General features: G+C 38.4%; 2 protein-coding genes across 2 annotated transcripts in view; one reads left to right on the top strand and one right to left on the bottom strand.

The window, feature by feature from the left end:
* ndufs7 (NADH:ubiquinone oxidoreductase core subunit S7) overlaps positions 1–11,934 on the top strand; it is a 12,016-nt gene extending 82 nt beyond the window's left edge. The window contains exons 2-8 of the mRNA XM_036141003.1: positions 2,824–2,860; positions 3,347–3,421; positions 3,509–3,629; positions 7,209–7,388; positions 7,996–8,042; positions 9,154–9,242; positions 11,540–11,934. Coding sequence (XP_035996896.1) covers positions 2,824–2,860; positions 3,347–3,421; positions 3,509–3,629; positions 7,209–7,388; positions 7,996–8,042; positions 9,154–9,242; positions 11,540–11,637 — 647 coding nt within the window. The 3' untranslated portion in view covers positions 11,638–11,934. The remainder of the gene's footprint in view (positions 1–2,823; positions 2,861–3,346; positions 3,422–3,508; positions 3,630–7,208; positions 7,389–7,995; positions 8,043–9,153; positions 9,243–11,539) is intronic.
* A 6,791-nt stretch (positions 11,935–18,725) lies between these two features.
* gamt (guanidinoacetate N-methyltransferase) lies at positions 18,726–24,522 on the bottom strand. The gene is made up of 6 exons (XM_012880017.3): positions 24,228–24,522; positions 22,477–22,622; positions 22,318–22,381; positions 22,048–22,115; positions 19,318–19,428; positions 18,726–18,982 (listed from the first exon to the last, which is right to left on the bottom strand). The coding sequence occupies exons 1-6, from the start codon at positions 24,403–24,405 to the stop codon at positions 18,842–18,844; spliced, it is 708 nt and encodes a 235-aa protein (XP_012735471.2). The 5' UTR covers positions 24,406–24,522; the 3' UTR covers positions 18,726–18,841.
* Between the last annotated feature and the right edge of the window lie 2,968 nt (positions 24,523–27,490).

The following is a 27,490-nucleotide window of genomic DNA, read 5'->3' as shown; positions in this document are numbered from 1 at the left end:
TTTCTGCGTTTTTATTTAACGTTATTCGCGTTTCTGCCTTTTTGTGGCATTGCAGGTTTGAAAATACGCTCACCACTCGCCGGTATCTAGGTTTATGAAAATGTTCGCGGTCGTATTTTTAACTTTTAGAGGCATCGTACACTGACCTTGCTCCGTCTGCGTTAGCACAGAAGCTAAACCGGGTTAGCTAGAACAGTTACATGATGAGTCCCAGAGGAAAACCAAACATTACGTCGATAATAACAAGATGCGACTGTTTTCAAGAAGGTGCTATATCTTAAAACGTAATAGTTGATTGTCTGAATAGATTTTGCGGTAATACAGCTTATTTGCAGCAGCATTACTTATGTTGTGAAACTAGACTTATCTTAAAAACTCCTAGTTTATGTTTTTCGTTTGCAGTTGCAGTAAAAATAATAGGCTATAAATTATATTAAATAAAGCTTTGAAATAACTGCCAGATATACAGAATATTTCGGCATCCATTTGAGACCATTAAATAGCTATTTAATTGTTGTTAATGTATATGCCTGAGAGTGGCTTTTATATCTTAATGTTAAAATACTCTGTTATAGTTTTACATTTTTACGTCCAATCTACCGTTTAAATCAGATTACATTCGTCTAATTTTCATATATTAAAACATTTTCCTTATGTCTATCTGTGACCTCATTAAGCTTGCACTTTACACACATCTGCTGAAATTTTAGTTAAAAAAATATTAAGGAATGTGGCAACAAACGTAATTGTTTTCTAAAAATAAATTATGTAATGCCTAAATTGGACACATTCCTTACAGGGATAACTAGCTTTAATATTGTTTTGGGATTTATTTATAATTATAGGTATTATTTTCTTATCCTACAAAAAATTGAAAAGCATTGTTGTTGAAAATGTTTTGAAATGAACGATAAGGAGAATCTATTTACATGTGATGTTGGTCAGCCAGTTGTAAACGAAGGCGTGTGAGTTTCCAGCAAAAATAAGAATAAAAAAATCTAACTCAACAGCTTGGGACATCAGAACTAAACAAATCCATTTTAGGCTGACATAGGGCTAGGCGATAAATCAATTATATTGATCAGTTCCAATTTGCAATTGATCAAGATGTAAATGTAGGATGTTTTGGTAATGGCTTACAATGTTGAATGTATGTTTAAGAAAATATACTGTAAAAATATCAAAAGGAAGCTTTTTTTTTTAACACCAAGAAGAGGCAATTGATTAATCTGGTACTTTTTTTATGTTTGAAGTTACACGAGTAAAGTAAAACCTATTTTGTAAAACCAATAGCAGCAAACATTCTGTGTTATATTTTTATTGTTTACAATGGCAGGTTCTGCCATTTAGTTTTACAAGTAGGGCTCACAGCTTGTCTTTTGTTGCACCTTGAATCCAGGTCAACTCCCAACTGGAATGTTATTTTTTTTAAAAAGCAATTTTTTTAAAAATAATTTCAGTTAAAGGGGGGAAAATCGATTATGGTTTGGTAAAATAATATTGGAGAGTTTATTTTTAAGCCATATCACCCACCCCTAGGCTGAGATTATATTCTTAAATCTTTAATACCTTTGTTTAAACTGTGTTTTATTTATTTATTTTTATTAAATATATTGTTTAAATAAAGTATTCAAAATCAGGTACAATAAAAGGGAGTGGACACATTTAAATATTAAATATTGCTATTTTATTTAACTTTCTGTCTTGTCATTGAATTTGCATCAAACAACCATCTGTTGAATTATAAAGTTTACTGAATAAAAAAAAACGTAATAATTTATATATGTATATATGTTTATAAACTGTAAAAGCAGTCTATATCTGACACTGATGTTCCCACAAAAGGAATAAAATTACCCGCCTCATGTGGGTAGTACAAAAAGTAAGAAAGCTATTCCAATTTTCACATCTCAGTGTAAAACTTAAAGCTCACTTTTTATTATTGTTATTATTTAAAAGTAAAATGTGAACGAAGAAAACCTTGATGGGTTTCTGTGAGCTCAAGATTGCCACGATGCCATTTTCAATTTGCAATGTAATTTCGTTTTTTAATGTCATAATAATATTTAGATCAGGGGTGTCCAAAATTTTCTGTACATTTGTCAAGTCAAAGGAACTTGTGGGCCAAACAATGAACAACATTTTCTTTTAAACCAAAATAATTCTGTTAGTTGTTTACCTGCTCTACAAAATATGATCATTTAAAATAAATAAACTAGTCAGATTGTTTGTAGGAATCAATGTGTAAATTATTGCAGATCCAAAATTAAAAAAAAAAAGGGTCTTGCTCATTTGTTGTATTCAAAGATGGTCATCCAGCTTTCAAATTATTTTGAATAATTTAATTTGACTATTTAACAATAATAAACTTTAATCTTGTTGGTCTAGCAATATAAGAACAATATTTGGGTCAATTGTTCTTTGAAAACACTTGCTGTAATTGGCTCATTTTAATCATTGAATTCAAAGGAGTAATTAAATGGTTTTGGATACATGTTGCTGTGAAATTAAAGAGAATTCAAAACTTTGTGTAGCACTTAACATTTTAAATTGTGGGATTTTAACTTTTCTGTAATAATTTTGCCATAATTAAAAACTAAAAGCTTCCATCTGCATCAGCCACCCCTGTTGGTTGACCAAATCTTTCTTGAAATGCAGTTGCGGGGGCCCCCAAAATCAGCACAGGGGTCACAAATGGCCCCCGGGCCACACTTTGGACATGCCTGCTTTAGATAGTAGTTTCTTTCACCTTGAAAAGGTTGGAAATTCTCACGTTTACCATATCGTCTTCCTTCTGTTTGTAAAATACATTGTATTTTGCAGCACCACGTCTGGCTCTGTTTGGCTCCTTTTCAACGCGGTAAGAACTTTTTAATCTCCTTACTTGTTGTGAAACCTGTTGACCAGCTGGATTTGCACCCGTAGCAGTGTTGTGCCTGGCACTATAGGAGCGTGTTTTAGGAAATGAGTTTGTATTTGTGGGAGGGGAGGGGGGGGGGGGGGGGGTCAGATGGTCCTCAGTCATAGAAAATTATCCGAGATAATATCAGGCTGTGGAGAGCAAATACAGAAACATTTGCTGTTTCCCCGCTGACAGCTGGAGAGTTCAGCCTGTCTGCTTTTCAGAGGAACTGTCTCGTTAAGCTTCAATCATGAAGTTTAGAGACTCAAAAGAAATAAGAAATGTTCCCACACTCTCCTTTATAAGTCACTTTCCTAGATTTAGATTAATAGCATTGTGGTCCTCTTGTTTTGTTATTTTCGTTGTTGCTTTCACATTCCTATTTTCAGATAATTGTACAATTTTATATCCATTTTATCATATTTCTTTCCCTTTCTCCATCAGGCCAGTTTCCATTTTTGCTTTACAGCAGAAATGTCTCCACAGCAGTGCTAAAAGTGAAAGTACCACCGGCACAAGGTGAGCTTATGTGAAAGAATGACGCAGTGGCGTGGCCCAGTCATCGCGAAGCACCCGGTAAATCCCTCCTCCATCTCTGCGTTGCAGCGTGGTGCCAGTCAGAGAGAGAAGCACGGCCGTGGCAGCAGCCAAACCAGCAGCGGTGGCCAGCAGCAAGGGGGAGTATGTGGTGGCCAAGCTGGATGATCTGGTCAACTGGGCTCGTAGGGTGGGTATCTGGGAGGGTTACATTACTCTTAATGTATCTTAGGGCTTTGCATAAAAATCGATGCAAAGATTAATATCAATGTTTTTAAAAACAATTTAATATCGATATTCTGGCTTTCAATATTGATATACCTCCCAACCCTTAGGGGGCGTTATTACAGCGCGTCATAACTGTTCACAGCGAAAAGCAAGTGAGAGGAATTTGCAGAATCGCCGACAGGATTTTAGAAGCGCCTTCGTCCCTGAAATCAGACGTTTGGGCACATTTTTGGTTTCTGTAAAACATTAAATGCATTGAACCAAATGCACTTTATTTTCCTGTTAATATATCTGTGTTTAATAAATTCAACATAAATATAACATTTGGCTGGTTTTGATGATTGAATGACTTTCAGTATTAATTTGAAAGTAATAAATATCGTTATTGGGTCAAATCCAATCAAGCTGAGCTATATTGAGAATCATATCGATCGGCTCATCCCAGATGATACCCAGCCCTAATGTGTATATAATATCCAACATATTGCCAAGAAGTGTAGACCCACTGCATGTTTGTTTTCTTTTCAAATTTCCTCTCATTCTCACTGTGCTGGTTGGACGAAAAACAGACCACAGCAAAACAAACCCAGACAGCATTGCTTTCATCCATATTGAGATAAATAATCTATTCTGGGTTACTGGTACATATTTAGCCTACAGGTGAACAAAGGTTTTGTGTTCAGACATTTTATTGCTTCATCTACTCTCTGCAACTACATAGCAGACTTTAAAAAGCACACAAGCCATCGAGTTTTGTGATTATTTTCATGTGGAACCTTCACAGGAATTGTTTTATACATTAATGCTTCAAAGGAGTCAACGGTGCACGAAAATGATCACGGAAGTTATCAAACAAGGCTCATAAATCAACAATTTGGCTTGCTCGTAGAACTGCATATTATATCGAATTACAATTGTTGTCGCTGCGTGTATACCAACATTTTTGACCACTTGGTGGCATGCAGACTTTTTATGTTCAGCTCCTACATTTTCTGGTAGTTTCAGGCTGTGGATCAGTACAGCAGGGAGTCTCTTTTGCTAACCAGAAGGAGAGCAAAAGGTGGATGTGTTGCTCCTAATGTCAGGCTGCATTTATTCTGTTAAATCACTGAATTAAGTTAAATAACCACTGGTATATAAAATCCAGCAACTACGCATCCATTAGTACCGCTGTAGTAATCTGTTTTTCATAATTTCATTCAGTCTCATAAGTGTTTTTTTTTACATTATCTGCTTTTAATTATGACAGTTTGTCTTGATAATAACTATCAAACAGGCTTAAATCGGAGGTAACCAGACTTTCAATAATGAAAGTCTGGCTGCGTCCTGTTTAAGCCTGTTTGCTGCTGCGATGACCCGGATAACATAGAATTTGCACAGAATTGATAATTAAACTGTCTCATTGAGATTAGCTGTATAAATAAACTTAAAAAAATCATGAATTGAACATAATTAAAAAACTTTTTCACTTGATAAATTGGCAGTTTTAGTGAAGGTAGTGGTAGTACGCAGTGTGCGATTTGCAAAAAAAAACCAGAGGGGGGGATCATTTTCCTCGATTAATCACATAATGTCGATAGGTAACTCGAGATTATTTGCAAATTAATTGTATGTTTTATCCTTTTATTTCTGAAAGTGTAATAGCCTGTTTTAGCATTTTAAAATGCAATTTTGCAATAAATGACACTAATAAAATACATGCTTGTACAAAACATATTTTTATGTTATTTTTCAAGCAATTTTGAGAATTGGAATGAAAACATCCTAGATGTAAATGTTAAACTCTGGACTATAATGGCTATATGACTAATCATGACGCCCTGATGTTTACACAATGTGTAAATAAATTTGTAAATAAATACCTGTTTTCATGCCGATATATTTTTTTGCCTCTTAAACAAAGATAGACATGGTATTAGGCATTAATAAAAAAATTACATTTTAATAAGTCATAAGTTTTATTGTTCGTTTTTTCACTCTCTCTCTCACACACATCTAATTCTGAGCTTTCACACCAACAATAACTTCTTTGAATATTTTTGCTTGCTGTTTATATCCATATTTATACAGTTTAAGCCTGGAAAAAGGTTTTAAATCTCCAGGTTATTCCATTCTTACACTTTGCTTGTAACTGGGCAGGAGCATAGTACCCTGAATGAGACTGTTTAGTAACTCCAGGTCCTTCGTTTGGCAACGTAATTCAGCATTAGTTTGTCAAATACAGAGAAAACAAATTAATAAGCATTAAAGTACGGTTTATGGGTTGGGTTTCTGCAATGTTATCAGCATGTTAAAAACTCATCTTCAGAACCACTGTCTGCTCAAAATGGTGCTCTCTCTGCCTTTACTACCGTCGGCTCCTATGTCGGAGGGATATTTCAGCTGGATACAAAGTGTCTAGTAAAGGCAGGTCTCTTAATAACCGCTGTTTCGTCACTTATTTTAGAGCCCAAATAAGCGATTTCACTTTCAGAAACGTGCCCAAAAAACCCCCGCAACCCGTGACTCATGAAAGTTACAAGCGCCTTTAGAATAAAACAAGCCCAAAGTCGCATGAAATGAACAGTCTGTGCAACAGTGAGCACGGGTCTGTTTTGCTACAGTTTCTAGTGTTATTGAAACTACGGAAAGCGCCGAGGATAAAAGAAATACAGTTTGGAGAGCGCGGCGGGGAAAAACATTAGGGAACGGTGTGTGTGTTTTGACATGCGATTAACGGCGACAAAAAAAAATGTCGGCGTTCTGGTCTTATGCGTTAAAACTGACAGCCCTAATTTATATACATTTTTAAATTCAGACCAGAGGGGGGGAGGAATGAGCAGAGGGGGGGTAAATTCCCCCCCATCCCCCACGGCAAATCGCACACTGGTAGTACGTCTAATCACATAAACTTGGGACACTACCAGACAGATTTTAAAGGAGCAATAAGGGAAATTTCATTATTTTAGATAGAATTAAAAACTAGTTTTGTGAAGAACTAAAGGTATCCTTTTAGATGGACTCTGGTTAAACGTCACACACTTCTCTCTGTGTTGCTCCCCAGTCTCTTGTCCACAAAGCCGGGCCGGCCGCACGTACGTACGTGCACGCGAACAGCTGCCTGTCAGGGCTTTAGCGCCTCCCTGCCCATACAATTCCACCGCCAGGCACAAAATGGCGGCGAGACGGGAAATTGAGTAGTGGGTAGCAGCTGGATAAGAGGTAGAGAGAGGTGTGGCCTAGTATACATCTTGTTTAGGTCTACAGACAGTGTTCAAGCTCCACCTAGAGGTGAAAAATTTCTTATTGCTCCTTTAAGGAAAATGTATAATAATTTTATTAACATCAACTATACCACTAGCCACCCCAAATGTAGTAATGGTGATCTTTAAAACCCATAAACATTTTATCCCTACAGCACACTTATGTACACAGCGTACGCCCAGGGAGATGCACATTTTAAAAATCCACTCTCAAAATAAAAAAAACCCTCTAATATCAGTTATTTTAAATCAAGGTATTGATAAAAAAGGTTTTATTCCTGCTGCGTTTCTCCCTTCAGAGCTCTCTGTGGCCCATGACCTTTGGCCTGGCGTGCTGCGCGGTGGAGATGATGCACATGGCGGCCCCTCGTTACGACATGGACCGCTTCGGGGTCGTGTTCAGAGCGAGTCCTCGGCAGGCGGATGTCATGATTGTGGCAGGAACCCTGACCAATAAGATGGCACCGGCTCTGCGGAAGGTGAGAGGACGGACGTTCTCGTGAAACGTGAAGTTTAGGTGTTTTCAGGTAAATTCAAACCATGTGGGAAAAAGATGCACATATATGTCTAACCAGGCATTCTTACATCCAACCTTCAATCCATCGATGCGTTTGTCAATCTATGTAATTAATCGGTCCATTGTTTTGTCCAATAGAAAATTTTAATTTTGAAAATGGACCAAACATTGTCAGAGAAATCAAGATATGGAGGTCTGAATATGTAGAAACCATTGTTGTACCTTTCATGATTAGTTATTGAACCAGGAATGATTCACATTCAGGATTATGCAACTGCCGCCCTCATGTTGATACCTGGGCTCCTTCTTTTTCTAGCTCCTATCGGGTCTGATGGGTAGAAATGGGCTGTGTTTTATGTTTTCAGCCTGTCAGCAATGCCAGTCAGACATTTCTGTGTGCAGAATGGGGAGCGATGAGAACAGTATAGCTGTGTTAATGCTTGCTGGATTAGGACCAGCCTGTTGATGGATCGGCAGACGGGCATGGAGCCGCTCTCCAGCTGAATACACGGATTAGTTCTGACTCAGACTTATATAAGCACGACTAAAAGACTCCTTCCGATCAACAGGTGTACGACCAGATGCCTGAGCCCAGATACGTCATCTCCATGGGAAGGTGAGTTAACTCCCACATTAAGGTGTCGCAGTCGAGCTATTTTGACCCCAGTTCTGATTTCCTTACCACTCCTTACCACTAAGAAACCAGATACTAAACAAAAAAAACATTTATATCCCCGACTTTAAGCTTGAATATAATAAGCGAACAGCGACAAGATAAATGATTATCAAATGGTCGCATCAGAAACGCAGAGAAGAAGCAATCCAGCGTAATTCAGTCACGCCTGCAAACGCTTCAACGTTCAGCTGCATCTGTAAAAGCGAGCTGGGACTTTGTTGAAGGCTTTGCTGCTGTGTGCCAAATGAGATATTCCTTTTAGAAAGAGGAAAATAAAGAGGAAAAAAAGGGAGAAGCTTTGTCTGCTTTTAGTAAAGCACTAGGAACAATGGGGACGCTGCCAGAAAACCAGAGCTAAGGACTAACAAAGAGAGACAATGAAGCATTTTTATGGAGAAGTTTGTGAAAGCTGGAAGAAATGAACAAAAGGTGCTGTTCATTATGCAAGTTTCTAAAGGTTTTTATGTTTCTTTAGGAGACGTATTTGGTCCCATGTGATGTTTTAAAAGTGCTTTATAAATAAAGCAGGATTGGAGTTATAATGTTGGGGGTTATAAATATAATTAGAAGGAATAAAGTCAAATTTAGAAAAAGAAAAAAAAGAAAAATAAAACCGATTTTCTTAGGGCCCGACATGACTCTCAAACAACTCAACTGTATTTTGGCCTAAAGTTCCTACACTGTAAATTTCCTTTAAAGGATTATGTGCCGTTTGTTGTCTTGGGTCACTTAAGGGCGCCATATTTCAAAGTAGTATTTAAGAAAGTAGTGTATAGAAAGTGAAGGCTTAAAGCAGCTGTTAGCAGTAAAAGTAAAAAGGATTGTGAAACTCTATGTGAATTAAGCGGCACCTTACTTGCTTGGTTTAGTATAGCTAACAGGATTAAACACATGGTGGCAGTATTGGTCTACATAACGCCTCCAAAGGATAAGTTAAACTTTAAAACCATGGTTATGATGCATTCTCTTTGACTTTTTGCACATTTGTTAAATCAAGCCAAGTTTAAAATGTATTTAAACGTCTTTTTGCTGATTTTTTTCCCCCTACTAGTTGTGCTAATGGAGGAGGTTATTACCACTACTCTTATGCTGTAGTACGAGGCTGTGACCGCATCGTGCCGGTGGACATTTACGTTCCAGGTAGGCTTCGCTTTTTAAAATGTGTACATTTCTTTATTAATGAAATATTCTCTGGTTCGTACTTTAGCTGTGTAGCCAAAAGTGTTTCCACAGCTTCAGGTCTGTTGTACCTCAGCTATGTGGTTGACATTTAGAGATTGGCGTTTATTTCAGCTTTTAAATCCTCTGTACGCATATTTGTTTACATTTTCAGCCCCACCTCAGTTACATGCAAAGATCTTTGATATGAAAGTCAAAAACCAGTGATTTTAGGTCATTATTGCCTGTATGAGAAAGCGAAGAGTCTTATATCTTTAATAGGTTTTCTCCGGGGTCTTAAAGTTTTATATATAACAATCTAAATTTAGGCCTTAAAATGACCTTTAGTAACATGTAAAATATGTAAAATTAGCATCTTTGATTTTTAATTTTTGCAGCATTTTGTTCAATGTTTGGGGGGAAGAATTTGATTAACACTACAATTCCCACAATGCAGTGCTAAACCCTGACGCAATAAAAGGTGTTTAATACCTCCTTAAAGATTTTTTTTTTAAATGTGCTTTTAATCTAACAAATGAGCCTCATATGACAGATTTTACTAAGGAATTAAAATGGAATGTTTTCGTTTTGTTCATTGTTCTAAGTTTAAGTGTACATTACATTTTAACCCATGTGCATTAGCTGAACGAACATCCAGAAAATGTATATTTAAATTTATGCTTGTTGGTAAGTGAGTTGAGCTGATTTACCTATTTTATTTTGCACAATTCACATACAGGTGTTTCAGTAAATAAAATCAGGAAAAGTTATTCTCAGTAACTTTGAAGTGTACGGGCTGACAGCGAGGAACGCAGCAGCACAATTCTTTTAGTGTAATAAAAAAAACATTTTGTCTGTTGGGCATTCTGTGTCTGGAGTTTAATACAATTAAGTTTTAATAACTCAGTATATATAATTTAGTTTAACATTCTGATTAAAAACACTGTTATCACCACTGTTTTTGTTTTTGTCCTTTACTTGGAACAAATTCTTATTTCTAATAACAACCTATCAGAGAGTGAGACATGCAAAGACATGCCAACCAACACATCATTTCAAATAGTAAGGTGACTATTGAAGTCATAAAAACAATGCTGTGATATACACATAGAATAAAATTAAAACATTTAGCACATGTAAATATAAAAACATTTGTAAAAGTTGCTATTGATATGCGCGCTCAGTTTTAATGGGTTTTTTTTTAAGTTCTTTCCAGTCTTTTGCAGCAGTATAGTGGAGACATAGTTCTCCATATTTTCACTTAATTTTGTGAACATTGAGCATTATAAATGGGCCGAGCATGTTCTGTAGGGGGTCAGAGATGCTTGTAACAAATGACAAAGATGAGGAGGGGATAGACCTTTTATACATTTATAAACAAACACATTATTGCCATTAGGACCAAAGTCTTCCTTGCAAAAAAAGTAAAAATATATGCATTTTACCAAGGTAGCCAAGTTTAAACTTTAGTTTTGATTGTAACCTATAAATGTATTGTGATATTTGAAGACTATTATCAAGCCTGATACCCAGGTATTTGTATTCAGGAACTTGATCAATAACAAATGCCGATGTTTGGAAGTGAGTGTAAATGATTGTAAATTACTTTTCCTTCCAAACCATGTTATTTTGGGTTTTATTGATGTTTTAATACTAGTTTCAAAGAAGAAGAAAATTGCTGAAGTGCGTTAAAACTCTCTTCTAGTCATGCTGCTACCCCTGGCAATGGACTGAAAGTGTAAAGAATTGTGTCATCTGCATAAAGGTTAATCATAAAGGTTAATAGGTGAGCCTAGAGCCGATGTTAACAGATTTATATAAGCTTTAAAATAGGGCAGGTCCTAGAATGGATCCTTGATGCACGCCTCAAGTAACAAAGAGAGGTTGTGAGATGACACGGTCTGACTTTAGATACTGGTTTCTGTCTAAAAGGTAGTTGGTTAGCCAGGAAAAATCTCATAGAGCAGTTTGTCTGGCTGGAAATGTTTTTCAAGATTAGGTTGTTTTACGATCTGTTAGTTCGACTACATTCAGAATAATTCGTCTGACATCTGCTTGAGTCGTGATTTGTCTTAGCTGCATCTCAAGTTAATGTTTTAATACATTGTTTTTGGATTGCTGTAGTTTTCCTGCTTTGTTTACGTTACTGCCAGAGTCTCTGTAAAAATGGCAGCTATTGCTGTCAGCCATGAGCACGAGTATGTCGCTGCTTTTCCTGATTAATTTGTCCTAATAGTCAATCAATGGTTTTCTCTTGATACTTTTCTGGTTGTCCCCAGGTTGTCCTCCCACGGCGGAAGCTCTCCTCTACGGCACTTTACAGCTGCAGAAGAAAATCAAGCGAGAGAAGAAGTTAAGGATCTGGTACAGGAAGTGAATGAGTGGTATATATATATCTGTGTGTAAATGTTCTATTTCTGGTTTCATTTAGACTCTGCATCTTCTCCATTTAGAGGTGCAGAGACTTCAATAAATGAAATATTGTAATTTATGCCAATCTGCTTATTATGAGAAACGGCAGCGTCAGCTCAGTGTTACTGTTTCAAAATACATTGTAATAACAAATGGGTTTAAGCACCATTTATGACTACACTCTGTTGTAAACAAAACAGTTGGTAAACCACAGTCGGAATAAAGGTTATTTCCAATAAAGTTTTCTTCAAAAAAAAAAAAATCCAGGGTTGTCTGCTGTCATTTTTGCATCCGCTATTTTTAGAATATGAAGCTGAGCTACCAGGTGAGCCCTGAGATTGCCGGTCTTTGGGAAACCCACACACTGCAAAAATTGATCTAAAAATAAATAAAATGTTCTTAAAGTTAATGTATTTATCCTTGATTTGAGCAGATAAATGAGATTATCTGCCAATGGAATGAGTATTTTGACTCCTAAATTAAGATAATTAGATATCCTACACTTGAAATAAGATGATGGAGAGGAATTGTTCCTATTTTAAGTGCAAAAATTTTATTCCATTGGCAAATCATTTTATTTACCTGCTCAAATCAAGGACAGATACACTCATTTCAAGAACATTTTACTTATTTCTAGTTCTGTTTTTGCAGTGCAGGGGGTTAAAGCAGAACCGTGTGAGTTTTGACCTAAGCGTTTATTCGGGATATTCAATTATATTTCAGGTCAATATACAGCACTTGGCATGTAACATCGCCTATATAACTTCAGAGGGTCCGACCCATCGCTGAATTCTATGTTATAACAACAAAACAGATCTGACACTTACTATAGCGACATATTTTTGGTTCTCTGGTGTAGGATTTAATTTAGAGGGAAGGATATGGTCTTGTCCTTACTAGTTACTCGATTACTTCTCAATCTGCTGGTCCAAAGTGGTCTGCTATCAGATTTCAAAACACAGAGGGAGACTGTTTAATTTTGTGACAGTCCAATGTTGCCAGTGGCCTTCAGGGGGCGCTAAACCTGAACGTTACAGGTCTAGCGCCCCTAGTGGCTAAATGTTACATGATGTAACATTAGTTACATGATGTAACATTTAGCCACTACATGCTGCTTTAAAGTGAACAACTGAAGTAGTCGTAATTAGAAAAACTACTAGAAATAATAGTTATTTTACTTAATGCATCAATTGAATACATGAGTAGATACCATGTATGTAAAATGATTCAGCTGATGTGTTAAAACTATATTTTAGTAATAAAAGGTTGTTGTGCTGCTGTGTACAAGAGTCATTTAAACATTTTACTATTTTAGCTGTGATGTATTCTGGTGGTCACATTGTTTGTAATGATGCTTTATCAATAAATATAGTTTGAACTGCTACAGCTGCTATTTAAATAATCCCTAATTTTTGATTGGTTAAACTGAGTCACCTGCAGGCCAATCATATTGACCAGAGCAGCGGTAGGCCTGCCTACTGACTGTGAAGGGTAAGACTGACAGGGAAGGTACAGTATATTGCCAAAAGTATTTGCTCACCTGAATTAATTTAAAATATATTACCTGACGTCACGTGATCACAGGATGGTTAATAAAGCACAGAATACGTCGATTTGCGTTGCGCAAGTGTACTCACTTTTTTTCCCTCATACATCCCGTTCTTAATCCGTGGGATTTGATATAATATGAAGTTGGTCCACCCTTTGCAGCTATAATAGCTTGCGCTCTTCTGGGAAGTCTGTCCACAAGGTTTTGGAGCTTGCTAATGGGGAATTTTTGACCATTGTTCCAGAAGCACGTGTGTGAGGTCAGACACTGATGTGGGATGAGAAGGCCTGGCTCTTAGTCTGGTCATTCACACCAATCTATGTCATCCATGTCTTTTTGAACTTTGCGTGCTGGAGTACAGCCATTTTGGAAGAGGAAGGGGCCATCTCCAAAATCTCTTGGTCTTCTGAAGCATTCAGACATTCTGTTACTGGAACAAAGGGGTGTAGTGGGTATTAATAATTATCAATTAAGTGAGCACACCACTCATGAGAAAGATAAAGAAAAGATGCATCTTTGTCTCTGTAAGCTTTAATTCAAAGGGGAGAACCGTTTGCATGTCTCTGTCCCCTAACGCAGTCAGGAAACAGAGCGAGAGGAAAAGAGCACACTAAACTTTTATACATTCTGGGTAAACATAGAAAGTGGGAGTAATCTTCAGGAGTGCAGCCACTGGTACGATCCAGTTTCTATCTAATTCAACTCCTTTCTGTGTCCTTGGATGTGGAAACACAATAGTAAATCCTGTCTCCTTCTTGACTTTCCCCTAAAATATACACGTTTGAACAGATCAATATTGTACCCAAGGATGAACAAGACACTATTTCTGTTCCTGGTATAATTCCATAAAGTTACACAGGGAATTCAGATGTTTAACGTGTTGCCTTAAAATACATCCGCAGGCATGCGTCCAGTTAACTCAAATGTTGTCAATTAAACTATCACAAGCCATGGCCTCATCTAGCCTCGTGAGACCATCCTGATCTCGCGAGGTTTCAAGGTTTCACTCGCAGATCAGTCTGGCTACTCTCCGTTAAAGAAAATTTGGAGCCGTTCACCAAACGATCGTCCAATCAGCGTTGGCTTTGAGGCGGGTTGAGGTGTGACGCAACGGGAAGCGCGTCAGTTCAGTCTAAACAACATGGCGGTTTCAGCCGATAAAACTAGCGTTAGCGTGGCTATCGAGCAAGTTTATCGGAATTACAGAGTATTTATTTGCTGAGCTAACGAGCCTTTACCTGCAGCAGCAAGAGTAGTTTGGCTTGTGGTTGTGTTTTCGTCGTCGCTCTGTTACGAGCGACGACGAATCTGATTGGTTCATTTGGCCCGTCTATCACCAACATAGGCCAATCAGCTAACCAGTATTTTCGCCCCTTCCCAAAATTACTTCAACGGAAGGTTTCCAGATGGATATGCAGAGCAAATCTATCTGGCGGAGTCAGGTAAGGCCTCATCATCTACGCTTTTTAAATAGTTTAAAAAAAAGTATTCTTAGTTTCTGAAAACTTATTTTAGAAAAATTTTAAAGTAAAGTTTTCTATTTACAAAAATACATTAAGTGGCATTTAGTGAATAGAAGTTTCCAGTAATCCATTGTTTTCTGCTTCTCTGAGATCGGGTCAAGAGGGCAACAGGTCCAGGAGGGAAACCCAGACGTACCGCTCCTCAGGGTCATCCTCCAGCTCATTCATGGTGATCCCGAGGCCTTTCCAGGTCAGACGGGAGATATAATCCCTCCAGTGAGTTCTGGGTCTCCTCTGGGGTCTCCGCCCAGTGGTACAGGCCCGGAAAAAAAACTCCCAAAAGGAGGTATCCTGATCAGATGCCCAAACTCCGCATTTAAACGGATAGAAATTTGTTAATCTTGACTGACCTAAAATGATAAAATAATGCAAGAAAGTGTGGAAGAAAGATGATTTATTTCCACTTTTAAACATCTGGTTTCAACTGTATGTATTTGTTATAATTAATCACTGACACATAGGTAATCATTGATATATTATTTTTTAGATCATTGTGCTTTTGGACCTCTGTAAAAGTTAAAGATGAAAATCATTTCTAGAGTTTAACCTCTTCAGGCAGAGCTGCTTCTCTGCATGCTTAATCATTGTAAAGGTAGAATATTTATTTATGCAGCATGTCTTGATGCAATAGAGATAGGAACCGGCTGGGCATATCGGGGTGCGCCCAATACGCCTTGGGGGCTATTAGGGGGGAAAAGTTAGGACAATCCCAGGTGCCCATGACTGACAGGGGCCCCAAAAAGGACATTGTATACATATATATGAGCTTTCGGGATGATTTTTCTTGTCGTGGGTCCCAATATTTGTAGCGGCACTCAAGGAAACTGGTAAAGGTTCACTAACGTTTGCTGTTGGAGAGTTTATGAGTCATGCATTTACTATGACTTATTGCTGGAGGCTGCCCTGGTGCTTGTTTTGGATGACAAAGTTGCAGACAGTTACCATGTGTTAAAAATTAGCTGTCCTTTAAAAACTGCATCTGGCCACTGGATGCCATGTTAACGCGTCCATACTGAATCAGTTTGCAGCATTTCAGCGATGCAGGCAAACATCGATAACATCTAACAGGCAAAGACGCTCGTACATATGCATTTTCTAAAGACGTTTTACAGAAACATTTCCTTATGCTTGATGTGATCAGAGGTGTTGCACAATGTTTGATAAATGTTGGCGTTTTGGCCTTGGAGCTAATAGGCTTTAATACTAGTCAGTCTTTCAATATCATGGCATTTTTTCATTATAAATTAAGGAAAATAGGATAAATTAGACATTTCAGTTGTCATGAAAAAAAAAAGACCAAGCGGTCAGAGTTTTTTCCTCTTTGATCAAACGCAGATATATTCTCTGGCGTTAGACTTTTTAATCCAAGTTATTTCCCCCCCTTCCCCTGTACTGTCATATTACTCCAAATGGTCACGTAGACCCGCCTGGTAAAGTCTACAGTCAGATCTGTGGCCTGCCAGCAGCTGTGGTTTCCCACCTGAGAACAGTGTGGTGTTACATCATCCGTCCGTCTAATGATTAATGGTTCCCCAGCAGGTGGATACTTGTTCCTACCTGTTCGCTCTTTTATCTCTTGGACTTATCTGCAGCCATAAACTAAGACATCCATACGCCACTCTGTGTCTGCCTCTGTCTGCAGGCACTAACATATTGATTCGAGTGACTATATTTAAAGGCATTGCCTTGCAACGTTCATACTCGTTAATCTTCTTTATATTACAGCATATAAAGTGCTTTGTTAGGATTTTATGGGAAAGATAAAGACACAGTAGTGGAGAACTATGTAGTGGATGCTTTTGTATACCGTATTGCAGTTATAAATCTGAAGAGCAAATTTATATTCAAGTACATAAAGGGAACATATCAGTCCTTTATGTTCTTCCTTTTCACATTTAAATCATTCAATTGTGGTCTGTTTAAAGTGGAACTGCAACGCTTTACCCCCACATTCCCCCTTTAGCCCCTGTTCTGAGGTGCGTCTGCAACTCGTATTGGTGCTGCCTCTTTAAATCTAAAGGAGACGCTTCACAGCCTGGCCACCTCCGGGTCACAGAGCGTTCCACTCCACCCTTTTCGGCCATTTTTGTAGTATGCTGGGGGACGGCGTAATGAGCAATCGATGACTTATCCACTTGTAGCTTCAGCATCCTTCAGCTTGGACTACACAATTGTGGCAAAAAATTATATAAAAAAAATGGTTGATTCACGATAATGGTAAGCAGGATGTCCAGAACTGTAGAAAGTACTTACATAAAAGTACATAATCGTTCAAAAAACATAATATAGAATAGAGAAAACTGAACGGATTGAACAAAATGACCAAAACAGAATATAAAGATATCTATGCAGCACATGGACAGATTACATTCAACTTTTCTGCACTCCTAGAGACTCTAAGTAGACAATAAAATGTATTTTACGGGCTGAAAACGTGGATTTGGCATATGTCCAATTTAAACCGATAGACTGGAGCTCTGGTTGTATTATTGAGGCCTTTTCCTCCTCCAAGTTGATCTTGATTTCAGCTCTTTTGCAGCCTCTAACGATTTTTTTTTTGCTTCTTTTTTTTTTTGCTCCACCCATCTTCTCATCAACTCTGGCCAGAGTCCTAAACCCTGCTAAAAATAGAGCCTTTAGTTATGACAATGATATTCAACAGCAGCTATATTTAGAAATTCCCTGCTTAATAATGTAATTTTAAACTGGATAACAGCTTTTTCTACTGAAGTCTGATAATGACCAAGTAAACTAGCTCTATCATTGGCTTCCTTATCATAGGCTGAACCAGAAAAATGTCTGTTTCTATAAAATAATTGAAAGACTTGTTGCACAAACATATGCAAACTTTATTTTACGAGCTTATTGTGGAAAATGTGTTTGAGGTCTGCTATTCAGCACGTAGTTTATCAGTTAATTGCCTAACTGTATGTTAGCATATATCACTTAATAATGGGATTAATTAGTGGAATGGTAATAATAACACAGGCCATGGTTCTTAACCTCAGGGCCCTCTCTTCTGTGTGTCTTGGTTGTCTCTCTGCTGCTACACACCTGACCTGACTAGAATAAACGGGTCACTAACAGGATTCTGCTGAACTTGATGAGTGGAGAGGAGGAAATTTAGCCATTTGATTCAGGAGTGGTGGAGAAGAGATGCATCCAAAAGTTACCCAATAGGAGCTCTCTGGACAGCAAATGGACACCCCTGATGTACAGTAAGACAAATCAGTGAATCTACGATGTATTCTGCAGTCTTTCTGTGCAAGTTTAATGGTTATATCCTCTTACCTCTTTGCATCAGACTGAACCGGTCTTATTTTAGTATCTATAATGCATCGAGTTTCCACATTTATCTTGCTTTTATTGCTAGGAATGTTCAGGACATTCACAGATGGATCTGTTTGCTATATTTCTCTGATTCATTTCTCTGCCTACTTCTATAATCTGTTCTTTCTTGAAAGGAAACCACAATTCTAAACTTTATCCCATTTTAAAATTGGCATTGAAAAATGTGCAGAGGATCTGCACATTTTTGCACAGAGAAAACGTCATTTGAATATTTAATATCTTCAGGACACGTCTCACAAAAAAAAACACTTGTAATTTAAACAACTTTGTTTGGTTTTAGAGCTGCGTTTAAGACTCCCACCCCTGGAAAGGTTTTTACTGAGCCAGCATTTTATTTATTATAAATAACAAGAACAACAGAGCATAAATAACATGAGTCTGCAAAGAACATCTTGGACTATAATTGCAACAGAGCATGTTTCCCTTCTGTACCATCAGTAATAATTTTACATCTTGGGCTTAAAGTAGCTGTATTCACAGTAGGAAACACGCTGGGTGATATATAAGACCAGAAACTTGAGTCTGAGTAAGTTGGGTTCATGCAGCTCAGATATAAGAAACTACAATCAAAGAATATTCTGAAAGGAGCAAAACCCAATAATATACTCGACAATAAATACAAGAAACAAATGTAGCCATGGAGTTTGTTTTATTAAAGCATTGTAGAGCGAAATACATGCGAGTGTCAGGGGATAAAAGGCACATGTGAATATAAAAAGGCCGCAGCAATGTTTTGGTCTTTTTTTTTATTCCTTCACAATGGTGGGAGTGATCATCTTCTTAAAGGAGTAGTATTTGCATTCAGTGGGTGGCTCAATGGCCATGGTGGTGGTTCTAATCTTCTCCTTCTTGAAGCCGGCCTGGAGCAGATGGGGCACCTGGGTTTCCTGAAAATCATTAACAGAGAGAGATGCGGTCAGCGTGCGGGCGGCTCACGGTCCGATCCGGTTTATCAGTGACCTTGACATTAAGGCGGCAGCTTAGATGCACTGTTTTCCCTTTCTGCACGTGTCTGTGCTGTTAAAAGTTGTTGCATTACAAGCATTGCCAATTCTGCACCGCATAGCTTTAAAATACGTGGTGCATTCATACTTCCAAACTGGCAGGTAGTTATTTTTGCACGTTTCTGTTGTGAAGCTGCATGATGGAAAGGCAATTGAGGGGGTTAACTGTAGAGAAGCAGAAACGCATTTGATCTGATTAGCTCATCAAAGCGACAAACCTCAAACATTTTCTCAATGTTGTCGTATTTGGTCTTGAGCAGCTCGCCCCAGGAGGTCAGGTTGCAGTAGGTGAGGACGCCGCCGGGTTTGAGCAGCCTGTGAGCGTGACCCTGCAGGTAAATGCACAAAAACGTAAATTCCCCTCATTTACACACAAAAAAAAAGAAGTAAGATAGTCTGGGGTCTCTCTCGGCACACAGGTTTGTTTGTTTGCGTAGGATCAAAGGAGACGATTTCTTCTCTAAATAAAATCTGAGCTGCAAAACCAACTGACTTGTTTTTTTTTTTTTTTTTTATTAAGCAAAGAGCCAGATATATTTCCTGAAATAAATGTAAAAAGCATTAAGGTGTATTAACAGGCCAATTCTTGTATAAATTTAATTTAGGACATTATTTAAAATCTCTAAATGGTTTCATGCTTAATTAGGAAACATTGCAACAAAGCATACGGGTCACGGAGCTAAAGCTGTATTTCTTTTGACCTGTTCTGATATTAACGAGTCTTGATAATTGAGCTCTGCAGCATCAGATTTCCACTGATCTTCCTTCAGATGTTCCTGCAGCTTGATTTTTGTCCACCTGTGGTGGACCAAGTTGACTGGACATGGTTTGAAATAGAAAAAAACGTATCTGTCTGTGTGAGGTTTCCTAGTTGAGAGTTCACATCAGAGCAGAAACCAGAAATTAAGTCAAGACAATCATCTGAGGACGTGACCCTGGCTTGTATCAAGAAGGAAATCTGAGGATTAAAATGTTAAAAGCAGGCATTTGCAGCACTGAACATCCTGAAAAGCTCTGTGCTCTTCATTATTTGGAAATGGAAGAAGTTTAGAACCACCAGGACCTCTATGCCCAGATCTGGCTGGCTGAACGATCAGAGAAGGGACAAAAAAACCAAATGGTCGCTTAGGAAGAACTTCAGTGTTTCCTTCTGGATGCAGGAAAACCATCCAGAAGATCAGTTGTTACCAACTCACTCCATCAAATAGGACTTTATGGTGGAGTAGCTGGAATTTTGTCAGACCTGGAGAAACTATTCTCCTCTCTAATGAAACAAGGCGTCATGTGATTTTGCATTGCTTGTCGTCATTTCAGCTTTTAACTTTTTGCTCTCTCTCTTTTTTTCTTCATAGTAGGTACACCTGGTCTGGCGTTCTGTTAACTGTGACATCATCCAGGGAAGACGGCTCACCCGCTACTACCATCTAATGTAGAACAGATTACTGGATCAATGTGTGCTTCTGTGCTTTATTGTCTCTCTTGTTGCGTCTCTGCTCTGTCTTCTCTAATCCCCAGTCGGTCGAGGCAGATGACCGTTCATACTGAGCCTGGTTCTGGTTCTGCCGGAGGTTTTCCTTCCTGTTAATGGGGAGTTTTTCTTTCCACTGTCGCTTCATGCTTGGTCAGTATAAGGGATTGCAGCAAAGCCATGGACAATGCTAAAGACTCTCCCTGTAGCTCTACGCTTCTTTAGGAGTGAATGCTGCTTGTCGGAATTTAGATGAAATTAATTTGATCCCTTATATAGGACATTTTTGACCACTCTGTATAATCTGATTGAATTTGACTTTGTAAAGTGGCTTGAGAAGACATACTTCAAGAATTGGCGCTATATAAATAAAATTGAATTGAATTGTAATGGCAGCCTCATGGTGTATTGATGGTTTTCTGCAGCAGGAATTGGGAGATTGACTAGAGCAACTTCCAGCAGGCTGCCATGCCCATCTGACCACTCCAGCATAAAGTCCTGTTAGATGGAGTTAGGGAGAAACAACTGAACTTCTATCTAGATAGTTATCCTACATTCATCTGAATTCCTTCTTCAGCAGGTCATTCAGCTCTGCAGATGTCTGTTAACAAACCATTCGTTTCATTCAGGTGTGACAGAGAGGGGATGCATCTAAAAGTTGCAGGAGAGCAGCTCTAAAGCTCTGGAGTGGGTCACCCTGAACCAGAGAGTCCCATGACAGCCGACAAAGAAATTCTTCTTGAAAAGCGGCTCCGAGATGCTCAGGAGCTCAACCTCGGGTAACGATACATTTCCAGTGTGATAATGAGCTGATAAACACAGCCAAGATGGAGTAGTAGTGAACTGAATTGAAACCTAATAAAAACGTTGGAAAGACCAAAAAAATAAAAACGTTCTATCAATACTGCCGATCCCTCCCAGATAGATCTTGAGAAGATGTGCAGGAAGAACCCCAAAAGAAGTTTGCCAAGGTTGAGACACACCCAGGAAGACTTGAGGATAATTCCTGCCAAAGATGCTTCCCCAATGTACTGAGCGAAGGCTTTAAATCTGTTGTCTTCTTTTAGGAAACTAGAACACATTATGGGATTTAGTGTGTTGAGTTTTAAGGGAGGAAAATCGATTCAAACCATTCAAAGGCAAGGCAAAAACATAATATGTGGGAAAAGTGAAGTGCTAAAAGGAAATAGTTGATTTCTGTTAGAAATAAATGAAATTTTATTTAATTTTGAGTAAAATGTTTGTACTTTTACTGAGGATTAATAAACCGTTAGAATCACTTTTCTCTGTAATACTTTCTGTTGTGAAAGCTATTAACAGATATATGTGAAACTAGCCTCTGCTGTTGTATTTAAATACAATTTTATAAGAGTTCCTGATTTCTTCCTCTATCAAAGCTACACAGGCAGAGGGGCTGCAGACCTTTGTTTTAGTTTTATGTCGGATTTTCATTTAAATATCTCTTCTTTCAGATAATTACCTTAATGAAATCAAACTGGTGAGTATGCCACGTCTCCTCGGAGAGAGGATATGTGTCGTAGAGAATACCTAAAAGAGAAGGAAGGCAGAGGTGTCAGCAAGCAGGCGAGTTAATTAAATATAGTTATTCTTAGGTCACTTTTATCGTGTAGAGGACTTCTTGACCTCCAAATACTCATTTAGTTGAGCTCTGCCCCAGCTTTTCTATTCCCAATAATTGATATCTTTCAGACTAATTGTGTCAGGAAATGCGTCAGATTTTAATTCGCACCATCGAAGTGATTGTCCGGCAGGGTGGGAACCACGTTCTCCCAGAGGCCCTTCAGAGGGACGACCTGCAGAGAAAAAGTCTCACTAAAGCGTTCTTTTACCAACTTTCTGGTCACTATCATGTGTGATTATTACCACTGTATTGACTGAGTCAAACGACCTTGTGCGGCTGAGACTTGGCCCAGTTCTCCAGACGGGCGAAGACTCCATCGTTGCACTCGATGATCCAGTGCTCATCGATGGGGAAGGACTCCAGCTTTGTGGCGGCGATGGCCATGCCGAAACCGATCTCCAGAACCCGACCGCCTATCAGACCAAACAGAATCAAACGTTTTATTAGATATTCCCTGCCAGTAACACTATTTATAAAGCCCGTCAAATGTTAAGCGTGAACTAAAACCACCAATATAGCGTTTCTAGTGTTTAGTCCACCCTGAGAAAAGTCAGTTGGATGTGGTTTAAGAGTAGCTTATAAACAGATAAAGGTTATTGATAAAAAGAATTTAGTTCCTATGCTCCACTTATCTGGAACAAACTTCCAGAAAACTGTAAAAGTGCGGAAAACCTGAGTTCTTTTAAATAAAGATTAAAAACACATTTGTTTAGGACTGCTTTTGACTGTTCTGGTTAAACTGTTCTACTGAAACAGCATCAGTTCAACTTTTTTAGTCCAACTGTTTATTGATGTTCTATTTTGTTTCTACATTTTATTCCTACTTGCTTATATTTTGTTTTATTTTCCTGTATTGTAATCATGTAAAGCACTTTGCATTGTTTCTGTACTGAATTGTGCTAAACAAATAAATTAGCCTTGCCTTGCCTTGCCTTGCCTATTGCTTCACTCTTTTAAACGATTGAAAGAAGAACAGTTGACATCAGCTAAAACCTATTAGCTCCTATTGGCTCAAGGGCTACCGGTGGACCCTTAACAGTTAAACACCTTTAGGAAAATTTCTGAAATCTTCAGTTTTTCTCATGTTTTGTAGCCTCAGAAATTGGCAACAACGTGACACAAACAACTACTTTTGAATAAAGAGAGATAATTTAGATATTTTCTATTAATATGCAAACAAAGTGAAGAAATAAGTAGTGCATGAAAAAACATGCATTCGCATCGTGTTAGGTAAACTTTTTTGCATGGTTTAAAACACTGGATCAGTCTAGCTTTCAAAGAAAGCTGAATGCATGTGAGCTGTGGTGTTCTAGCTGCCCCCTGCAGATCTCTTGGCCTTTTCCCAGTAGCGAAGTGACAGCTGCTGTAGTACTCACCAACACAGAACACCACGCTTAACACACTCGCATGTGTTTCTACGTTGAGCTGTACAATCCACAGCCGTTGAAACAAAAACATTATGTAATATTCATACATGATATATAGTTTTTTTCCTAACTTTACAATCCTTAATTTTACAATCTGGCGCACAGGCTTACCCGTTAGCAAAAAGTAGTTTATTCAAGTGTCCTACAAGCATACTTATTGCGTACTTAAAATGAGGCAGTGTACTTGACGTTTACTTTTTCTAAACTATATTTCACATACTTAACAGTAGTATAGTTAAGTATTCTTGACTAATAATGAAAAGTATAAACAGAAGTCTAGGACTAAGTAGGGCTACAATAATACTAAGACTTAAGCCTATACTTAAGCATAATTAATAAAAATTTACTTCAACTATACAACTGTTGCAATTATAATTGAACTGAAAACACTTTTTTTGTTGAAGTGACATATGAATGGCTTATAAGCGTTCAAAATCAATAGGTAATAAACATTCTTTAACATTAGGTTATTTTATTTGTTACTGTCTCTTTAAGCGACTGTCCAGCACCGCGAGCTGAAAATCGGACAAGGCGCGCGCTAGGACGCGCTGTCCGATAATACACGCTCCCGTCTCCGACAGCTCGCGTTACCTTTGCTGGCTGCGACCGTCGCCAGGGAGTGCATGTACGGGGTTTCCCAGCGCTCCATGACGGGCTTGCCCATGATCTCCAGGTGCGTGTCGGCCTCATTGTACCCGGCGCTCGCGTCGTGCCAAGTGGACTTGCAGTCCTCTCCCTTTGAGAAAATGGGCTGAGCGGCGGAGGTCATGTTGTGCTGTTTGGTGCTGCTGCAGCTGCTGGGCTCTGCTGGAGGGTTTATCTGACACAGAAGAGGGTGAAAGTGGAGGAGGCTGCGGTTTATATCCAGCTCACAACTGCTGACATCGCAATCTTGTGACTCGGGGGTCAAAAAGCGCACACACACGTTCTTAGCAGAGCACAAGATCCTCTGAAGATACGATGGCTCACTAAGCGGGAAATAACTGGTTCTTTTTTTTTATAGCCTGAACCTCCTTGGATTGATCTCAGTGTTCTGTAATGATAAAAACTGCTTCACAAGCATTCCTTGTTTTAGTGAACTTCACTATGACTATTAGGCAAACTTTGAAACAATCCCCACAAATACCTAATCAACCCACAGCATCGGTGTATTTTTATTCTAATAGAGGAGAAATTTAATATTTTTTTCTATAGTATTGCCATTTTAGAGATTTCATATCAAGCCCTATTCCAGATACTTTTGGCATTATTTAGAGATGCACCAATCAAACTGTTTCCGGCCAGTACCAATTTCTGTCTTTCTTTGAGGTTTGATCTAGCTATAGTCTGTTTTTAAAATTATTATCAAACATTATTTGATAAAGGTCATTTTTGGAATCCAACAAAAGCAAAATTTACTACATTAAATTACATTATTTTATGCTTAGTCTGCGGTGGCCCAGAGGTTAGTCCCTAGCCTTTATTTAAATATGACACAAAAATGTGCATACCAGTACACACTGATAATGTTTGTAGATCAAAAATAGGGAGATATTTTTGTAGACTGAACAGTCCATCAGATCAGAATTAGACCAATTTCCTTTTGCTCTTTCATCACCAAGCTTCTTCTTGCTATACGTTAAATACATAAAATAACAAATTATTACCATTGTTTTTAGTATATAAAAACAACAAGCAGCATGATATTTCATGCACTTTTTATGTATTTTATAATAAATTGCCAAACAGAATGCGCATTTAAACACCAGTAAATTAAATGCATATCGTGTCAAGATGGCGCCCCTCCCTAAATGCTCCCATAAAATGCAAATGTCACAGCCACATGAAAACTTCATGCTCCTAAAAATGGCTCAACAGGAGACACAGAAAACTGGAATTGTGAAAATGTCAGATAGCATCAATCAAGAAGTGTTTTTAGCAGATAAAATCTCTGAATAATATCACATCTCTGAGGAACTGAACCCATGAACTACGTGTTAATAATAGGAATCAAACCATTTTGATGGAACCACTGTGGTCCAAAGTCCTGTTTGGTTTTCTACTTTATTTTCCTAATGTATAAAGATAGTATATATCCTCCCAGCTGTCTCTTTCAGAGCACACCTGACTGTATCGGTGGTAATACAGGGTAATTGACTCTCATTCATAGCAAAGGCTATAAATGTTAGTGTTGAGTATCTATTACACTTCACACTTGTCCCCATGCAAATAGACAATAAAATAAATACATTAAGTCGTTCTAATCAAATACGTTCTATGGAACCTATTTATTCAAATGTTAATGACTGAATTTAAATGCCAAAACATACAGAACACATTTTATTTTAGCATTTTAAAATGAAAACAAAAAGTATCATCATTCTTCCACAAATTCTTTTGAAACATCTGTTTACAGTTGTGATGTTCCAGAAATTTTAACATCTTCAAATGTTTAAATAATTTTGAATATTTTTTCAAGGCACCGAAGCGGTCCTCATGGTGCTGTTTGTTCAAAAAAAAACTCAGGGACCTTCAGAGAGCAGCTTTGTTTATATTAAGGTCAAATCATACACATGAATGCTCCATCTGAATACCCTAGCAGTTTCTGGCTCCTGTTCCTTGGCTTTTCATCAGTAGGAACACGATCATGGGGAGGAAAGGAGCTACAGACTGCTGTGCCGAATTTGGACAGCATTTAACTCCGACATCATTACATGGTGAAAACGTGCATGGATGAAGTGAGTCAAATCCAGGCAAGCAGCGTTCCAAAAATGAACAAAGCGTGCGCTCTCTTCTCACCAGACATTTTGTTGATTTCCGTGAGATGGCTGTGCTGATGTGTCAAGTCATGCAAAGGATTGCTGGATACCTTCAGGGTTCTTGGCGCCGGTAAGGGATATTGCGGAGTTCCTAGGCAAAACTAGCTTTGGGAGGGAGTATACAGGCTTCTTATCCTACCTCCATTATTCTGGCAGCACTTATGGTGACCGATGACGCACTTCCGCTTTGGCTAAAGCACGGGTCACCAACGTGGTGCCTGTTGGTCGCCCCCAAGTACCACATGTGCTCCGGCCCTGTTTAAAATAAATAGCACCACCCACCAGTGAGCTGCATTTAAAATGGTATTTTATTCTATTGTGTTTCTTTTTTAATCACACCTGCATTTATATAGATTTTAAAATGCATACATTTTATTTTTACATAACATTAAGGCGAGCTCTGACTCTTCTTGTTCAAAGGTCAGCCTGGTAGCCCTTAGTATGGCACAGTACCAATGAAGTAGCTCTCAGTTTCAAAAAGGTCGGTGAAACCTGGGATAAATAGTCCTTGTTCTATAAGGGCATTCAGATTGAGCTGAAGACTCCCTTTACTACCTTGGAAACTTGTGAAGGACATCTGGTTCACTGGATTTTAATTGCCGGTTTCACTTTAATAGGACACAGAACACAAATGCATTCCACACTTTTCAGATTTTTACATGTACAAAAAACATTTTCCTTTCATCCATCCATCCATCCATCCATCCATCTATCCATCCATTTTCTTACACACTTATCCCTGTGGGGGTCGCGAGGGGTGGTGTTACCGATCTCCAGCAGTCAATGGGCGAGAGGCGGAGTATTTTCCTTTCATTTCACTCTTATGTATTACATTTTGTTGCTCTCTCACAGTGTTTCTCAGCCCTGATCCTGTGCTGCACAACAGCAGGCTTAAAGCGGCGATGAACAGGCTTCAGCGGCACTTGATGCCACGCTGAGAGCTAATGCGTTCATTTAAACCATGTGTGCTGGAGCAGAGGAACATCTAACAGGAAGGACCGTGGGCCCTGAGGACCATGCAGGGCTGAGAGTCGCTGGTCTATCACAAAAAACTCC

Source organism: Fundulus heteroclitus, chromosome 9 (genome assembly GCF_011125445.2).
Source record: "Fundulus heteroclitus isolate FHET01 chromosome 9, MU-UCD_Fhet_4.1, whole genome shotgun sequence".
NCBI classification, from domain to species: Eukaryota; Metazoa; Chordata; class Actinopteri; order Cyprinodontiformes; family Fundulidae; genus Fundulus; species Fundulus heteroclitus.
Note: the sequence above shows the minus strand (reverse complement) of the source record. Positions and strands in the feature narration are given on the sequence as shown.

Bases quoted from the DNA above. Each gene is read 5' to 3' on its own strand.
- gamt (XM_012880017.3), bottom strand. From the start codon at position 24,405: ATGACCTCCGCCGCTCAGCCCATTTTCTCAAAGGGAGAGGACTGCAAG. The intron at 22,382-22,476 runs GTCGTTTGACTC...TTTTCTCTGCAG, and splicing joins CCAAGTCTCAGCCGCACAAG to GTCGTCCCTCTGAAGGGCCT. The intron at 18,983-19,317 runs GTTTGTCGCTTT...AATGATTTTCAG, and splicing joins ACATTGAGAAAATGTTTGAG to GAAACCCAGGTGCCCCATCT.